The sequence below is a fragment of the Palaemon carinicauda genome, chromosome 4 (assembly GCF_036898095.1).
Source record: "Palaemon carinicauda isolate YSFRI2023 chromosome 4, ASM3689809v2, whole genome shotgun sequence".
Taxonomy (NCBI): Eukaryota; Metazoa; Arthropoda; class Malacostraca; order Decapoda; family Palaemonidae; genus Palaemon; species Palaemon carinicauda.
The window spans coordinates 162,753,819-162,773,818 of record NC_090728.1 but is presented as its reverse complement, the minus strand read 5'-3'; the positions used below and the strand labels follow the sequence as shown (position 1 = coordinate 162,773,818).

Genomic DNA, 20,000 nt, shown 5'->3' with positions numbered 1-20,000 from the left:
TAGCTTGGATGAAAAAAGACCACATTAATAACTATAGCTTGGATGTAAAAAAGGTCATTTATAAAAATAGCTTGTATGAAAAAAAGGCCGCATTTATAAACATAGCTTAGATGAAAAAGGCCACATTTATAACCATAGCTTGGATGAAACAAGGCCAAATTTATAAACATAGCTTGGATGAAAAAAGGCCACATTTATAAACATAGCTTGGATGAAAAAAGGCCACATTTATAACCATAGCTTGGATGAAAAAAAGGCCATTTATGAAAATAGCTTGGATGAAAAAAAGGCCATTTATGAAAATAGCTTGGATGAAAAAAGGCCGCATTTATAAACATAGCTTAGATGGAAAAAGGCCACATTTATAACCATAGCTTGGATGAAAAAAGGCCACATTTATAAACACAGCTTAGATGGAAAAACGCCACATTTATAACCATAGCTTGGATGAAAAAAAAGGCCATTTATAAAAATAGCTTGGATGAAAAAAGGCCGCATTTATAAACATAGCTTGGATGGAAAAAGGCCACATTTATAAACATAGCTTGGATGGAAAAAGGCCACATTTATAACCATAGCTTGGATGAAAAAAGGCCACATTTATAACCATAGCTTGGATGAAAAAAGGCCACATTTATAACCATAGCTTGGATGAAAAAAGGCCGCATTTGTAAACATAGCTTGGATGAAAAAAGGCCACATTTATAACCATAGCTTGGATGAAAAAAGGCCACATTTATAAACATAGCTTGGATGAAAAAAGGCCGCATTTATAAACATAGCTTGGATGAAAAAAGGCCACATTTATAACCATAGCTTGGATGAAAAAAGGCCACATTTATAACCATAGCTTGGATGAAAAAAGGCCACATTTATAACCATAGCTTGGATGAAAAAAGGCCACATTTATAACCATAGCTTGGATGAAAAAAGGCCGCATTTATAAACATAGCTTAGATGGAAAAAGGCCACATTTATAACCATAGCTTGGATGAAAAAAGGCCACATTTATAAACACAGCTTAGATGGAAAAACGCCACATTTATAACCATAGCTTGGATGAAAAAAAGGCCATTTATAAAAATAGCTTGGATGAAAAAGGCCGCATTTTTAAACATAGCTTAGATGGAAAAACGCCACATTTATAACCGTAGCTTGGATAAAAAAGGCCACATTTATAAACGCAGCTTGGATGAAAAAGAAATGAAATTCAGTAGAGGATGAATGATGGGGACAAGTCACATGTTTATGTCATATTCTTACGTGTTTGTTTTTGTAATCACTTTGGCCATTAACCTATATTCAGTATGTAAATGACTGGTGTTACGGGTGCTTTTGAACAATATTTATCAACATCTGATCATGACTTTAATTGTTATTCAATTCGTAACTGCCATGTTGTTTTCACTAATATTCACAGCAAACTTTCCTCAAATTTAATTAAGTATCATTAAAGTTAACATACGCTTCAGTATTGCCTTGGTGCTAGCATACGCGGCCCGACAAAAATTATGGTTAGATATTTACATATGTATGTACGCAGGTTAGATATTTACATATGTATGTACGCATACGCACGCACGCACGCACACAGATTCAACCCTTTCCACCCGCTCCCACTTTCCTAACAGCTTCTCGGGGGTAACCCCTCTCACCAAGGAATGACGACCACCTCTACCCTTACCCGAAAGACGGGGAGAGACCGAGTAGGCATACGTTTGGCAATGCCGCTTAGCATAACAGGAAAGATATGCACACACACACACATATATATATACATACATACATATATATATATATATATATATATATATATATATATATATATATATATATATATATATATATACTGTATATATATATATATTATATATATACATATATACATATATATGTATATATACAGTATATATATATCTATATATGTATATATATGTATATATATACATATACATATATATTTATATATAAACAGTATATATATATATATACTGTGTATATATACATATATATGTATATATACAGTATATATATCTATGTATATATATATATATATATATATATATATATATATATATATATATATATATATATATATATATATTATATATATATATATATTATATAGCCAGGCACTTGCTCTTCATTATATAGAGGGATTCATAAGATTGTTTGGGGAACATCTGAAACCATAAGTAACAATAGAAATTTTACCCGCATCGTTACCATCAAAACCCTACCAGTTACCATTTACTGGTCAATATTCTATTAAAACACTGAAATGTTATCAATATTGTTATAATCATCGTTATCAAGTTACCGCCTGCAATTCTAAAAGGTAAAATGAATAATCTCTTAAAGGCCTTTGGGAGGATATCCTTTACCTTAGAAGAAACACCCAAACGTTAGGCAGAGGTCGTCTTACTTAACCTTTGACTTTTGTAAGAAAGATAGAGACAGAGAACCCTCGTTACTACAGGCATGTAGTGCAGGGGGGTTATAATTTTCCGTGATTTACAATTTCACGTGATTTATAGCCTTGAGGGCGACGAGCGCCAGGGGACCTAGAAAACAGCCATGGCTATATCATTTTTTCTTAATCCCTGCTTGGGAGAGCGATCGTGGTCCCCTGTGCTTGCTAATTGAGAGGGATTGAACAATCTGGTGTAGAGAGAGAGAGAGAGAGAGAGAGAGAGAGAGAGAGAGAGAGAGAGAGAGAGAGAGAGAGAGAGAGACTAAATGTTTGCTCGGCTTTGTTAGGTTTGATGTGGATGGCTAAACTAGGGGAAGGCAAGGATGGTCCCTTCCCTCGTTAATGGGTAACTGCATGGTTGCCTAGTAATATCCAATATATAGGCTATATACAGCAAAAGCCAGTAGGAAATAATAAAACATTTTAGTACCTAACGCTTTCGTGCATTTTCATACACACTTCTTCGGGATGCTGTGCCCTGAAGAAGTGTATATTCAAATACAAGAAAAGCGCTTGGTACTAAAAATATCTAATTATTTCCCTCTGGGTTTTGCTGTATATTAAGTCACGTGATCCTTGTGACAGTAAAGCATATAGGATATATGTATAAAACATCAAACCCAGCAAAGATGAATAAACAGAGCATTTCTTTCTTGAGCAATTCGTTGCTTTTGCCAAAAGAGGACGTGTGGATTTTAGGGAAGAAGTGTCCGTGTTGCTCCGTAATCGCTTGGGTAGACAAACTTGGGTCGCCTCTATAATAAGACAATAAGGCATACTTATTCTGTTACCTTATTTCCTTTCCTCACTGGGCTATTTTCCCTGTTGGAGCCCTCGGACTTATAGCATTCTGCTTTTCCAACTAGGGTTGTAGCTCAGATAATAATAATAATAATAATAATAATAATAATAATAATAATAATAATTATAATAATAATAATAATAATAATAATAATAACAATAATAATAATAATTGCATGCCAGTTCATTATATTACAGTAGAGTCGCAAGGTTTACTGCATAAAATACCATGAGGATTTAAATGAAACCTGATTGCAATATGGGAGAAAGTATGATAGAATGTAAAAGCATAAATATGGTGCTGATGGCAAAACGTCCCATTGATAAATTCATGCTGAAAATTCTATTATTTTGTATCTCGATTCGCGCAGTTTATGATGACATATATCTAAAAAAAAAAAAAGCCATTACATAATAATACAAGCATATTATGTATACTTATAAGGATTGGCTCCCAACTGGGCTACCTATTTGATTTTCTGTAATTAGTTTTGAATGTTGTTTACTGTCCACATCAATGCTGCTACTGTCCCTACTTGAGTAACAACTACATTTCATACTGAGATCCACATTCATTAAATTATAAGCTAATTCTGATTTCATTTGTCTTTTATACTCTATATCATTTTGAACAGTGAAGTTAAAGCTCATTTAGCAGTGATTCATATCATACCTGGAATTCATATAATCATGGTTTACTGTGGTTACATAAATGAAATCCTTACCTTATGTCATTTATTTACCTAAGTACAGATGAGGTACCACACTGGTTTGCAGATTGTGTAGGTTTAATTATGTGCAGTACTCATGAATGAAACCTGCTTACTGTCAAACACATCAGACAAAAGGATTGCCTTTTCTTGTCACACTGAGTGACAGAGCCGTCTGGTTTAAGTAAAGGAGGAACTGTTAAGTCCACACCAAAAACTGCAGATTCAGCAGGACAGAGTATCCTGCCTTTACATGCTCATTGGAACGAATTACATAACTTATTTTTCCAAGTTCTATAGTCATGATATTAAATCCTCTTGCGAACCATTACTACATCGGGTGACACTGTCATAAACTTGTAGAGGTACGATTTTTTTTTCATAATCAAGATGGATCAGCGAAGCGTCTGCGGATTGGGGATATAGAGATTCTTTCGAATCACTACATTTTTCCTGTCTAAGTAAGTTAGGAGAAGCAAAGGCACGTCCTCAGAATCCGCTAGATGAATTTCAATGAAAGGCGACACAGCCTTTGTTCCACGGGAGACCGAGAGAGAGATTATATCCACTATTATTACTATTAGTATTACTTGCTAAGTTACAACCCTAGTTGGAAAAGCAGGATGCTATAAGCCAAGGAGCTAAACGTGTGTAGAATTCATTTCCACTTTCTTATATTCACTAAACATGTATATATTTGATTTCCACTTTCTTATATTCACTAAATATATGTAGAATTGATTTCCACTTCCTTATATTCACTAAACATGTATATATTTGATTTCCACTTTCTTATATTCACTAAACATATGTAGAATTCATTTCCACTTACTTATATTCACTAAACATATGTAGAATTGATTTCCACTTACTTATATTCACTAAACATGTATAGAATTGATTTCCACTTTCTTATGTTCACTAAACATGTATAGAATTCATTTCCACTTTCTTATATTCACTAAACTTGTATATATTTGATTTCCACTTTCTTATATTAACTAAACATGTATATATTTGATTTCCACTTTCTTATATTCACTAAACTTATGTAGAATTGATTTCCACTTACTTATATTCACTAAACATTTGTAGAATTGATTTCTTCTTTCTTATATTTACTAAACGTGTGTAGAATTGATTTTGATTTTCGTATATTCACTAAACATGTGTAGAACTGATTTCGTTTTTAACGACATTCTTCCAATTTACATCATACCATAGCTAGGCATTGTGTCTTTGCGCAGGGCAATGTACGTTTACCCTGTTTTAATATCAGTCATCGTTACATTTTCTACACTGAACGATTCCCTTTTTTATTCATGAATGTTATCTTAATGGTTTTTTTTAGGTATAGATTTTTATTTAATCTAATTCCCCTCGACCTAATTAATATTCATTTTACAAATATTCAAATATTACGATATATGTACATAATATAATCGTATATGCATGTAGACATATAAAACTTATATATATATATGATATATGATATGTGTATATATATATATATATATATATGTGATATATGGTATGTATATATATATATATATATATAATTTATATATATATATATATATATACATGTGTGTGTGTGCGCGTGCGCGTGTTTACCTGATGAGTTGTAAGCAAACATGGATTATATGTGTATTCATATAAGTATGTCAATACACAATATCAGCATGAAAACATGATTTAATCAAGGTAACGCCTTAGGCAAGGCCCTAGGTACAGTAATGTTCGGGCAGCGTAGTCCGAGACATTTAGAAATCCACCTCTGCATCTCATATAACACCTTAAGAGAGGAAAGGAGGATGACGAGTCGTGCGAACAAGTCTGAACAGTCATGCCAGTGCGTGGAAAAATTACATTCTGCTTAAACGTTTATTTACTTGATAAACATGGCATTCAATTGCTTTGAGAGAGAGAGAGAGAGAGAGAGAGAGAGAGAGAGAGAGAGAGCGAGAGAGAGAGAGAGAACCTTCCAGCAGCTGGCTATTGACGCAAGTGAACTGAATTGCCAAGGATAACCTTATTTCAAATAATCTGAAAGAATTTATTTAAATAAAAAGGCATAAGATCTTGAAAGCCACCTTAAAATCCTCGTCAGAAAATAGGTAATTATGTGTTAATTAAAAACCAAAAATATTTTATTCAAGTGTTATCCTCCTAAACATTCTGTTAGTCAGTCATGATTCCTCTAGTCGGTTGTGGATTTCATTTTCAGCCAATAAAAAGCCAGATTTCAGAAGCAGGTCTTCTGAAAGCTATTTACCTTTTATAAGGAGAACTTCGCTTTTATGGTTTTAAATTGAATTGCCTTTTATTTTGGGGGACCTCTGGGTCGATCTGCTGAGCTATCAGCAGCCATTGCCTCTCCCTCCTGAGCCATACCTTGGGTGGAGAAGGGGCTTGGGCGCTGATCATATATACAGTATATATATATATATATATATATATATATATATATATATATATATATATATATATATATATATATATATATATATATATATATACATATATATACATATATATATAAGATCAGTCTTTAGGGCATTTCCCTGATGGTGGGGAAATGTCACTGTCCCTTGCCTCTGCCATTCATGAGCGGCCTTTATACCTTTAAACAGAAGTTTACTATAAAATGTCTGTGAATACTAAGTAAGGCTTAAATTACAAGATATCTTAATGCAAGAGAGGACTCTATTATGTAATAAAGTGAATATTCTTTGAATGCACAGCGAAACCTTCGTTAAGATTCTAAAGAGCTATGACAGGCTTACCTTGGCTTGAATGGTAAAGACAACCAATGAACATTCGATCAAGCTTGAAAAGAGCTTTGTGAAGTCGTAAATTGTATGAAGTGCTATTAAAAAAGTTCACTTCATAAAAAAATATAAAAATTCGTATGATAATATACCTTGAACTCTTAAACTCAGAAAAAATGTGGAATAAAAAAAAAATTCTTTAAAATGAAGGATTCATATTTCTTACGACATCAAAATACCGGAAATGCAAGATACATTGGTGCATTCTGATTATCCTCGAAGGAAATTGCCTTGAATATACAGATTATTTGTCCAGCTGTATTCTGGAACCTTTCAGTCAGTGTCATAGAAGTGTTACTGCATGGACATGAGACCTGGTATGACAATAAACAATATGCAACAGATATTTTAGATTTGAGAACAAAGCCCTCAGAAGAAATTTTGGGAGCTAAATGGCAGGACAGGATTAGAAATGAAGCTATAAGAAAGATTACTCAAGTGCTATATGTGGATGAAATTATGGTGAGGGGTAGATGAAGATGGTTTGGACATGCTCTTCGCACTCCACAGGAGAGATTAGTTCATAACACTTTTAACTGGGCACAACAAGGCACTGGAAGAGTTGGGAGACACAGGCCTACATGGCTGAGGACTATGAAGCGTGAAGTAGGAGATGTCGAATGGAGAAGTATTGATTTAAAACCTCAAGACAGAGAAGACTGGCGAAATCTAACTGAGGCTCTTTGCGTCAATAGGCGTAGGAGATGATGATGATGATGGAAAAAACCTAGGCCTTGGGTTAAGCCAAATTCTAATCTCTCTATGAAGCTAGCCAATTAAATGCATTTTCATTCAGACTTCACCAGTTCACGAAAAGGCGAATTGTGTGTAAACACAAGCTGGAACATTGACCCAGAATCTGAGTTTTTTTGTAAATAGATTTCTCAATTGTGACTTTTTAGGAGGAATTCAAACCTCAGATGTGACTTTTCAGGAAGAGTTCAAACCTTATTTATGACATTTCAGGAAGAATTCAAACCTCAGTTGTGACTTTTCAGGAAGAATTCAAACCTTATTTATGACTTTTCAGGAAGAATTCAAACCTCAGTTGTGACTTTTCAGGAAGAGTTCAAACCTTAGTTTTGACTTTTCCGGAATAATTCAAACTGTAACTTTTTAAAATGAATCCAAACCTAAGTTGTCCCATCGAGAGCTTGGGTGGATAAAGTGTTTCTGCACTACGATGGGAGACATCAATGAATAATGATATTTTAAAGCAATAAACAGATCTAGTTGAGGATTTGAGAAACATTTGTAATGACCGTGGTATTTGCGACGCCCGTTTATATATGGTTAATAATATCGTGACATTATGCACATGGCCAGGTCGGGACAAGTGACTGGCATCTCCAGTCTGATTAACATGGAGATTTTACCGAAGTAAAAGAGGAAAATCGTAGAATAATGCATTATTCGGTTGGTATTTATCATCGTGCAACTCGTAAATATATTATGAGATCGCTTATATCACACCGCACCTCATTTTTGAGATATATGGGCTATGTCACTGACTCTTCTCTTATGGCATGCTCTCTCTCTCTCTCTCTCTCTCTCTCTCTCTCTCTCCCTCTCTCTCTCTCTCTCTCTCTCTCTCCTCTCAATATATTTTTCCTTTAGAGAACTAGAAAGATATAAACTCAGGAGTCCTTTCACCCATGTGAGATGACGATTTACTCGTTGAGACCTCCCCCCCCCCACCCCTCCCCGTTTGAAGGCATACAATTTTTGTCAAAGCCACCGACATTCAAACCTAATATTCTTCCTTCTCTCTTTTTCTCTCCACCCTGACTGCGACCCACAACGATCAACTTACAATTAGATAAAATCTCCTCCTAAGGGGAAAAGGCTCACCTCTCTCTGAGGAAATACACCTTGCCACACCCTTACTTTTAGCCAAACCCACCACCTCTGCCAGCTTTCCCTACACTCTTTTTGTTCACTCGGCGCCAAGTAAGTGTGGCAGGTTCACTTCCTAGTTCAAGGTGTGTCAGGAATTCATGTGTCCAACTGTACATACTAATTTTAGAGACAGCTCCCACTCCTCTCTCCCAGTCATGTCCGAGAGTCGAACGTGGGCCACTCTGATTGCCAGCTGAAAGATAAGTCTTTCGACAAGGAATCTATTTCCCCGTTTTATGAACAGTGAGTGGGTGGATTCCCTGGGATGGGGAGGGGGTATCCCTACTCCTCCTCCTGAGGCCCGGTAGGAGTTGGTAGGGGATTGGTGTCCCCCTTCCCCCTTTTCCATCTCTCGTTCAATAGTGGAAATCGGATCTAGCTCAGAGAGAGAGAGACGGCTGCTGCTGCTTGGATTGTAAGACCATTGCGTCTGTGGTTGTTGGCCACCGGATATTGTGTTTCCTGATTGCTATAAGCAGGGAAATGTCCTCTTTTATTCCTCCTTTTTGCCTTATGGAATTGCTCTCTCTCTCTCTCTCTCTCTCTCTCTCTCTCTCTCTCTCTCTCTCTCTCTCTCTCTCTCTCTCTCTCTCTCTCTCTCTCTCAGAGAATTTTGGAATAAATTCATTTGTTTAGGACATAGAGTAAACACGAATGATGCAACACCAGCTAAACGTTCCCACGTATGCTGAGTGGGAGGCTTCTAACTACCGTTTGGTAGGTCGTGGGTAGCTTCCCTATTTACCTCCCATCAGTCTACCCAACTTTAAATGGCTACCAACATCAGCTGGGGCAAGGAGAAGGGCGAAGGGTTATATATATATATATATATATATATATATATATATATATATATATATATATATATATATATATATATATATATATGTAACAACATTAACAAATGCAACCGTGTTCTGTTAACTGCAGGGCAAAGGCTTCAGACATGACAGTTCATGTCTGGAGCTTGCATCAGCACGCTGGCCAGTGCGGATAAGTGATGGTGGGAGATTTCCGTCTAATCGCTCATAGCAAACCAACCTAGTATGGGTGGCCCTGATAAGTTTGCGTATTGCCGGGAGCAGCAAAGCTCCCGGCAATACGCAAACCATTTCACTCCGTCATGGTATCCCGACTAAGAGAGAGAGAGAGAGAGAATCATTTACTTTCTGACAAGCTGGACAAAGAATCAAATTTCTAAATATAATAATGTTCTCGAAAAACAAAGAACTTGAAGGTTTCGCCTATCTGAGAGAGAGAGAGAGAGAGAGAGAGAGAGAGAGAGAGAGAGAGAGAGAGAGAGAGACGCTAGTAGTCCTTATAAGATATTCCTGGAGACAGAACTCTGAAATGTCAACAAAACATCGATAGAGTTTTTTATTTGCGTAAGTGAACTTCAACTGGTTTCGAGAGAAAGATGCCATAGTTCACACTGACAAAACTGATGTTGTGGTTTTGCTGCAAGGACAAGAGGAAAGATTGTTACTTGTATTACTCTATTATTATTGGAAAATGGAATATTACTCGTATTAAACTATTATTATTGGAAAATGGAATATTACTCGCATTACACTATTATTATTGGAAAATGAAATATTACTCGCATTACACTATTATTTGAAAATGGAATATTACTCGTATTACTCTAGTATTATTTCAAAGTGGAATATTATTCATATTACTCTATTATTATTGCAAAATGGAATATTACTCGTATCCCTCTAATATTATTGCAAAATGTTTTTCCTTCAAGGGGGATGGTTAATAAAAGGCCAAGAGACCAGTCGCTGTCCTAGTTGCCATATAATTGTTTTTCATAGATAAACCCTGTACAAAGTAGATACAAATAAATAAAAATTGATCTAGAAAAAAGTATATAATCTGTTATCCACCTCATGTGGTTAGCACCCTCTCCTTCTAAGGCATCTATCATATGTAAACCCAGCACTTTCATTATATATATATATAAAAAAAAAAAAAAAAAAAAAAAAAAAAAAAAAAAAAAAAAAAAAAAATAATTGCATCCGCGTCATCATCCTAACATGTAGTATCTATACTGCAGACTAAAACTACCTCAAAATAACTGAAAATTAGGCCTAACCCGAGAGAGAGAGAGAGAGAGAGAGAGAGAGAGAGAGAGAGAGAGAGAGGAGAGAGAGAGAGAGAGAGAGAGAGAGAGAGAGATCATTTACTTTCTGTCAAGCTGGACAAAGAATCAAATTATCAAAAATAATATTCTCGTAAAATAAACAAGAGCTTAAGGGTTTCGCCTATCTGTGTGTGAGAGAGAGAGAGAGAGAGAGAGAGAGAGAGAGAGAGAGAGACGTTGGTGGTCCTAATAAGATATTCCTGAAGACACAACTCTGAAATGCCAACAAAACATCGATAGAGTTTTTTATTTGCGTAAGTGAACTTCAACTGCCATAGTTCACACTGACAGCGATAGTATTGCTGCTGTTGTGCTGCAAGGCGAGGAGACAGGATTATTATTCGTATTACTCTATTACTATTTCAAATTGGAATATTACTCGTATTCCTCTAATATTATTGCAAAATGTTTTTCCTTCAAAAGGGTTGTTTAAAGAAAAGCCAAGAGACCAGACACTGCCTTAGTTACCATATAATTGTTTTTCATAGATAAACCTTTTGTAAAATGGATACAAATAAATAAAATGCTAACTCTATGGATCTAGAAAAAATTATATAGTTATTTGTTAACAAATAACTATATACTTTTTCTAGATCCACAGAGTTAGCACTGCGCCCTCTCCATCTAAGGTTTCTTTCACATGTAACCAAACACTTTCATTGCTGTTTCTAAAAGTTTTCAAAATTTGCATCCGCGCCATCATTCTAACATGTATTTTTATTACACACTGAAATAACTCCAAATTAGGCATAAGAACTAAGCTAACCTTAAAGCGTATCAACTCTTTTTTTTTTTCTTTGTGTATGTCGTATTTTTTCGTTCAATAAGCGTATGTTTTTTTTCGTAGGTGACATCAAATGTACTTAAAAAAATAAATTCCATATTTTCCACATTCTTCCCCTCATTCTCATTCATCAGCCACATTGCATGGAGAGAGAGAGAGAGAGAGAGAGAGAGAGAGAGAGAGAGAGAGAGAGAGAGAGAGAGAGAGAGATAAATTTCATTGACGAGCTGAATCCACGCATTTCTAAGAATTCCTTTCAGCAACTTTTGATCGATATAGGTCAAGTTGCTTCGAGTCATGATCAAAGTGCGCAACAAATTTTTCCCCAATTTTCTTCAGTTTTTCCCCCTTTCAAAGCATGAACGGTAACTAAGGGGTTTTGTGGTTTGAAGTGATGAATCAAATCAAATTTGATGTAAGATTTTAGTCCATTTCCCAAACATCTTTGCGCTTTCGTATTCTTCCTGTTCTGTGCTCATTATATTATTATTATTATTATTATTATTATTATTATTATTATTATTATTATTATTATTATTATTATATTATTTTCTAATCTACAACCCTAGTTGGAAAAACAGGACGCTATAAGCACAGGGGCTCCACTAGGAAAAATAGCCCTGTAAAGAAAGGTAACAAGGAAAAATAAAATATTTTAAGAACGATAACATTAAAAATAAATGTCTCCTATACAAACTATAAAAACTTTAACAAAACAAAAGGAAGAGAAATATTATAGAATAGTGTGCTCGAGTGTACCCTCAAGCAAGAGAACTCTATCCCAAGACAGTGAAAGACCATGGTACAGAGGCTATGACACTACCCAAGAGTAGAGAACAATGGTTTGATTTAGGAGTGTCCTCCTAGAAGAGCTGCTTATATCCTCCTTCATACTAGAAATCACATTTGCGTCATTCGTCTGACCTTCCCTTATTCTGCTTCTTCTTCCTCGTCTTAGCCAGGTCATACATGATTCAGTATCCAATTCTCCTGACCTTTTCATTCAGCTCTCGGTTCGACTCGTGATGAGTCAGACGTTGACAAACGTGATAGTAATTCAACCAAAATCTCCATAATGGATTTCTTGTCAGATTATTATTTTTTAAACAATTCTGAAGACATAACCAAAAGCTCTGTTGTGCATTCCTAGGTGCTAAATGATAACGTCTCTGCCTGGTAATTGCCAGACTGGGGTTCGAGTTTCGCTCTAATTCGTTAGTTCGTTTACAAGCTGGAACTTTACCATCCTTGTGAGCTAAGGATAGGAGGCTGGGGGAGCTTATAAGTCTACCTGCTGAGTCATCAGAAGCCATTGCATGGCCCTCTCTGGTCTTAGTTTAAGTGGAGGGAGCCTTGGGCGCTGATCATTCGTATATATGGTCAGTCCCAGGCATTGTTTTGATTGCTATGAAAATGTCACTGTCCCTTGCCTCCGCCATTCATGAGTGGCCTTTAAACCTAAAAGGGTACGAACCCTACACAGTAAAAGCGTTTAGAAATTCGTATGTAAATAATTCTAATGGTGTAATTACATTATCGCAAAAACAAATTATGTAAACAAACCTCTATCGGAAAAAATACCTAAAATGGGTTAAAAATTTTCCCACTGCTAAATTCATATAGGATTGCAAAACAGCCCCAATAACAGTTATTCCCTGCAAGTTTCATTACTCTACTATTGAAACTGTGGCCAGGAAGCTGTTCACAGACACACACACAAACACAAAAAAACAGGAGGGGAAACGTAACATCCTTCCAACTTCGTTGCCGGAGGTAATAAAACATGTGAAAGAAATATTTGTACTTCAGCAAGTCCTAGAATAAAACCACGTAACTTTGTTCAATAAAATAAGACTTTGTCCAAAAGAAATAAGACTTCTAGAGCATTATCTGACTGAATTAGTTCACATTGTGGAACTAAAAGAGTGCAAGGAATAAAAAGTATCATATAATTAAGCTTTGTCAATTTTGCTGGTATAAAAAGAAAAAAAAACTGATTTCGACCTCTTAGGAAGCTTTGTTATCCCATAATGAAGTATTTGTAATCTACGTCTTAATTTTCTTTTTCTTTTTTTTTTTCTTTGCAAAAGTTACCGAAAACTAAACGTATTTGTATTCTTACTTCTCGTTACTGACATTATTACTTTTCTTACTTCTATTCTATTTAATCTTATTTACATGTATTTCTCTTATTCATTTCAAGTAACCAATAATAAGAGCTTTATATCCCTCCATGAAAATTGTCGTTACTGAACTTCTAATATTCTTTAAACTTTAATCTCTTTTTAATGAAAAACTCTAGAAATTAATTATATATTTTCCTTTGTTCTCTAGGTTGGGACCAACAGGAACTCCACCTTCAGGAAGGGAACTAAAACAAGAAAAGTTAAAAATGACAACAGCATCAAGTCTCCAGCATCGCCTCCATCAGTAGCGTCCAGGCGTGGCTGTGCCCACAGCGCCACGTGATATCTTTGTCTCATTTTATTATTGTTAGAGCGGTGCATTCTAGACCCTAGAACATCTGCAGAAGCATTGACATCTGTATTTGGATTTTTCTCCAAGCCTGGAATTGTCTTGGATTTTTCTCCAAACCTGGAATTATCTCTTTTCCAAGTACTGTAGACGTCGCCTGAGTATCGCTGTGCAATCTCCCTACTAGGACGTACTTTACATTGAATATAAATAAGTTGCTTCTGTGATAAGTGAACTTATAAGATTCTCTTATGCTTACACCGTTACACATATTCGTTTAGTGTAACTTATTAGTGTATCATTATATAAGGTTGAAATGTCATTTTTGAAACTAGATTGCCTCGAGTTTCATCATATTGGTGTGTATCGCACATGATCAGGTGTACATAAAGAAAGTGAACATCTTCAGGAAGGTATTTAACACTGTTAAGTTGTATAGGTAATGTGAATATGTCATTTGTTAAAGCTATTCAATCTACACATGCAACATTCGCGAGTGAAATTGTGACATTAAGAAATAGGTTTATATCAGAGCATCTTGAAATTTCTCTTTTCGCGTAATGGTGTAAATTCTACAATTCTGTAGCAATTGTTAATCTCCTGGTCATCTTTATTTAATATAAAAGTGAGCCACAGTTTTGCAGTGCCTTTGAATGTGCCTTTTTAAATCCACCTTAGTTTCAGTGAACATTTGGTTTTTGTGATATCTCAGTTATATTAATTTGCTCATTTTGTGATCGCCTGCTCTCACGAGTGAAGTTTTGGGGTGAAGGGAGGAATACGCCTTGGCCAAGTTCTTTATACTTCTTGAAAGTGAAGTTCTAAAGTGGAATCAAGTTGCTTTTTTGATACTTTCCAGCTTCCATTCTTTGTTGGTTTTCTTGGCGTCATTCTTATTTTCACCGCGTGCCTTGATTTGGCTTTCCATATATAAAGGGACGAGAATGGACTAAATATTCTGATATCGGAAAAGTTATCTAGCGATTAAAGTTAAGTAAAACAGAAACTGGTTGGTTAACTATACTCTCTTAAGTGTCACCTGAATGGAAAAAAATATTCAAAAATTAAAAATTTTGTTTAGATAAAGTGAAATTTTCTGTTGTGGTGCGGGTAAATAAGTCAATTTTTTTATGAAAAGATAAATGAGAAAATAAAATAAGTAAACCAGAATTAACTCAAAAAAAAGCAATGAGAAAAAAGTAAATTGTGGAATAGTATGATATAAAAATAACGCAGAAGAAATTTTTCCTTTTTGTTATCTAAGCGACAAAACTTCGAGACGGCTGTCTCGCACGAAGGAAAACAACACTTGAAGAAGAAGAGAGAAAAAAAAAACCGCCAAACTGGATAAGCTAACGACCAAGATGTCGTCGACACCGCCCAAGGATTACCGGCGGGAAATCGACGCCATTTACCCGGAGCCGCTGTCGAGGCTGAACCGGATTGTCGAGCCTCATCCTCACGCCTACAAAAGGGCCATCAAGAAGAAAATGAACAGGACTGGTCGCTTCAGGACCACGCCGGTGACCTTCGATGAAATCAAGGTAAGCGGACCTTTACGATTTTTTTTTTTTTTTTGTGCATTGGAATGTTTTGATTGATGCATTATTATATTTTGTTCATAAGACAAAATTAAAAAAAAACATGGAGTAAGGGGAGTTTCCGTTGTTTTTTTTGTTTTTGTTTTTATTGATGCATTATATTTTGTTCATAAGACAAAATAAAAAAAAAAACATATGTAGTAAGGGGAGTTTCGTTTTTTTTTTTTTTTTACTTTGCAGAAAGGGTATTTTCCTATTTTCTTTAATTTTGGCGTTGGAAACTTTGGATTGATGTGTTATTTATTATTTACAAGAAAAAAAAATATATGGAGAAGAGGAGTTTCCATTTTTGTTTATTTTGGCATTGGCAAGTTTTCACTGATATATTATTATATTCTAATCATAAGAAAAAAAATGAAGAAAGGGTATTTTCCGATTTTTTCAACTTTGGCATTGGAAAGTTTTGATTGATGTATCATATATTATTAATAACAAAAAAAACATGGAGGAAGGGGAGTTTCCGATTTTTTTTTTATTTATTTATTTATTTTTTTTTTTTTTTTTGCCATTGGAAAGCTTTGACTGATGCATTATTATATTGTTCATAAGAAAAAACTATATGGAGAATGGGGAGTTTCCATTTTATTTCGATTGATTCATTATTAGTTTCTGTCCATAAGAAAAAATAAGAAGAAAAGGGAATTTTCCAATTTTTTTTTTTCTTTTTGCTTAATCGAAAATTTTGGTGTATGCATTATTATATTCTGTTCATAAGAAAAAAATATATTAAGAATAAGCACACAACCACTTCATTAGATTTCGTATAGGAAACTGGCCTCCTCACTAGTTTATAAACCATATTTTAAATTCTAAATGTTTCCTTATTAAGTTATTCATTACTGTTTTCCCTTCATCACAAGTTATTAATTCATTAAGCACACTCCAATCAGCCTCAATTACCATTAATGTTATGATACCAGGTAAATACCAATCATTCATTCAATCAACAGCCAATAAAAGGAGTTTTGTCATTATCTCTGTTTCAGTTAGATGGCTCAATTATCAAATGTTGTCAATGAAACTTTCTGAAAAATCCTTGTCAAGGATTAAATCAGTTAAATTAGATTTTGGAGGTAAATTGAAACTCTTTGATAATCCTAATGGGGAATGCATTGTTATATTTTCAAACTTTTTTTCGCATTATTAATAATAATAATAATAATAATAATTATTATTATTACCATTACTATTATTATCATTATTATAATCATTATTATTATTATTACAGGCTAAGCTACAACCTTAGTTAGAAAAGAAAGATGCTATAAACCTAAGGGCCCTAACAGGGAAAAATAGCCCAGTAAGGAAAGGAAATAAGGAAATAACTAAAAGATATAAGACGTAATGAAAAAATAAAATAAAATGTGTTAAAAACATTAACAGCTTCATTGACTTTTATTTTTGTGACTTGGTAACACTGGATCATAATTATATAACATTTCAAATATGGCTGAAACGCTGAGCCAAAGAAACCAGTGACATTACAAATAATGTAACTTGAAAAATATTTTTTACATGACATTTACGAACGATTAGGAAAAGATCAGTTTTGTTTTAATTTGTTATTTTTTTCAATATTTTCTTTGTTATTACTATTAATATTCAGAGCTATTATTATAATATATCTATATAATCAAAGAGCAAGTGTCTGGTTATATATATATATATATATATATATATATATATATATATATATATATATATATATATATATATATATACATACACGGTCACGCTCAACTCCCCGCCCCCGTCCCTTGGGAAGGGGAGAGAAAGAATAGTCATACCTTGGTGAGAAGGAGGTGCGTGTGCATAGCTATCTAAACATTTTGCCGTTATTTTTGTCAGGTAGCATACACTATTAATAAAATTTTTTATTATTTTCATCAAAACAATTACCATTATCATTATTATCATCAGGGACTCTTGCTTCCCTCAATAAAGCATATACACCCGGAGCCGCTTGCTTACCCAGATAATGGTGCAATGCACTTTCCATCGATTACTCACGGCCCTATCTCTTACGTGGCCTGTAATTCACTTCGGAGATCATTTTCTCTGGGGGGGGGGGTGTTCATGGCGAGTGTAATTAGGAGGGAATTTGCTTTCTTAATTATGTACCGACGTTTGGACTCGGCGTCATTGCGATTATGGGATATTGGGGTATTAGTGTGACGAAGGATGGCTGCTGGCGGAGTTCGGTTTTAGCAGCTGCAATTAAGCCTGTTTGCTGATACGATAACAGCTGATTTAAAGGTTTAAAGGTTTAAAGGCCGCTCATGAATGGCAGAGGCAAGGGACAGTGACATTGTCCTATCAAGCAGGACAATGCCCTAAAGACTGAACAGGGAGAGACTGACCAGGGAGAGCAAAGCAATGGCTGCTGGTGACTCAGCAGATAGACCTATAGGCACCCCGAAACCCCCCTCCTTAGCTCACAAGGATGTAGAGGTTACAGCGACCAATTAAACTAACGAGTTTGAGCGGGACTCGAACCCCATTCTGGCGATCACCAGTCAGGGACGTTACCACATCGGTCACCACAACACTGATGCTGCTGTTTTACTTTGGGATATTGATGGCGATAGTTCATTTCATCGACTTCAAAAGATAAAACTTCTGAAGATGAAGTCATAGAGATATTTGTAACTACAGTAATAATGTTAATGGTATCTGAAAAAATAGCAGCATTGATAAAAATAATTATTTTGTACTGATCACTGGCTCACAACACAATTGCTCTCTCTCTCTCTCTCTCTCTCTCTCTCTCTCTCTCTCTCTCTCTCTCTCTCTGTTTATATTTCTTAGATATGTTTTCACTATGTATCATCAATTTTTTTTTTCTGAAGGATTACAAATGTTATAATAAAACAGGTTATCTGGATGATCATTATGCGTCATGAATTAATAACATCTATACTGCATTTACACAAATTTATAATGTATGTATTCATTACCACCATTATACAACCATAAGTGCAGCAAAACTTCAAAAGTTCAAACTTGCAGCAAATGTTTTTTATGTTGAACAGGCAGACATAAGTCTCTTAAAGTTTACGTATGGAAGATATGTTTCAATGTTGTTACTGTTCTTACATTATTTTATTTCAATTGTTTAACACTTTTCAAAGTTTATTTCCTTTCCTCACTAGGCTATTTTTCCCTGTTGGAGCCCTTGGGCTAATAGCATCCTGCTTTTCCAAATAGGTTTGTCGCTTAGCTAGTAATACTAATAATATACCTATGTATTTTCCTAAATGTATAAAATCCATAATTCCGTCAAATAATTTTGGTTACGTTTAAAACTAAAATGGTCATTAATGAAGAAAAATAAAAAAATAAATCGGAAAAAACTGGCGCCTGGCGACTTTTTTCCATGATAGTTTAACCTAATTCCCAGGCTCTCTCTCCCTCTCTCTCCATCTCTCTCTCTCTCTCTCTCTCTCTCTCTCTCTCTCTCTCTCTCTCTCTCTCGGCAATTTCTTCATCGATTTGGCTTCCATTTCTTCGATGGAGCACTTGACTTATGCACACATACACATGTATGTATATATACATGTGTATATATACATACAATTACACATAAAAATGCAGCCATTTCTAGTGCACTGCAGGACAAATGCCTCAGACATGTCAATTCATGTCTGGGACGTGGCAAGTTCTCATCGTGCTGTCCATTGCGGATTGCTAATGGTGGGAGAAATTCGTTTGATCGTTCGCATCAAATCAACCTAGTATGGGTGGCCCTGTCTATTACAGCATTGCTTATCATGGCGAAACGCAAACCCTTTTCACCATGTTAAGGTATCCCCACTCTGAATGGGATACCCATGTATATATGTACATATACATATATAATTACACACAGCTATATACATAGATATAATGAATATTCATATATATATATATATATATATATATATATATATATATATATATATATATATATATATATATATATATCATAAATGCACAAGGATCAATCTGATAAAAATACCTTTGCTTTACCTGTTATGATTTCACACATTAATATCCAAAGATTGGCAGTTATAATTCTACAGTTTACACTTCCAAAGCATCTAGGTCATGAGAAATCTCTCTCTCTCTCTCTCTCTCTCTCTCTCTCTCTCTCTCTCTCTCTCTCTCTCCACTGATGACGGAGTTGTGGTCTGCCCCAAAACCAGCATTCTCACCCTCCTTTTGAACTACTTCGCCCCTCTTCCCTCTCATCCATCTCTCTTTTCGTCCCATTTTTATACTCATTGCTCGACTTGATT

At 34.9% G+C, this 20,000-nt stretch overlaps 1 protein-coding gene across 1 annotated transcript in view; it reads left to right on the top strand.

Moving 5' to 3' along the window:
• The window catches only part of LOC137640137 (uncharacterized), a 172,069-nt gene that overhangs the window by 52,813 nt on the left and 99,256 nt on the right, over window positions 1-20,000 (top strand). The window contains exon 2 of the mRNA XM_068372629.1: window positions 13,982-15,666. Coding sequence (XP_068228730.1) covers window positions 15,487-15,666 — 180 coding nt within the window. The 5' untranslated portion in view covers window positions 13,982-15,486. The remainder of the gene's footprint in view (window positions 1-13,981; window positions 15,667-20,000) is intronic.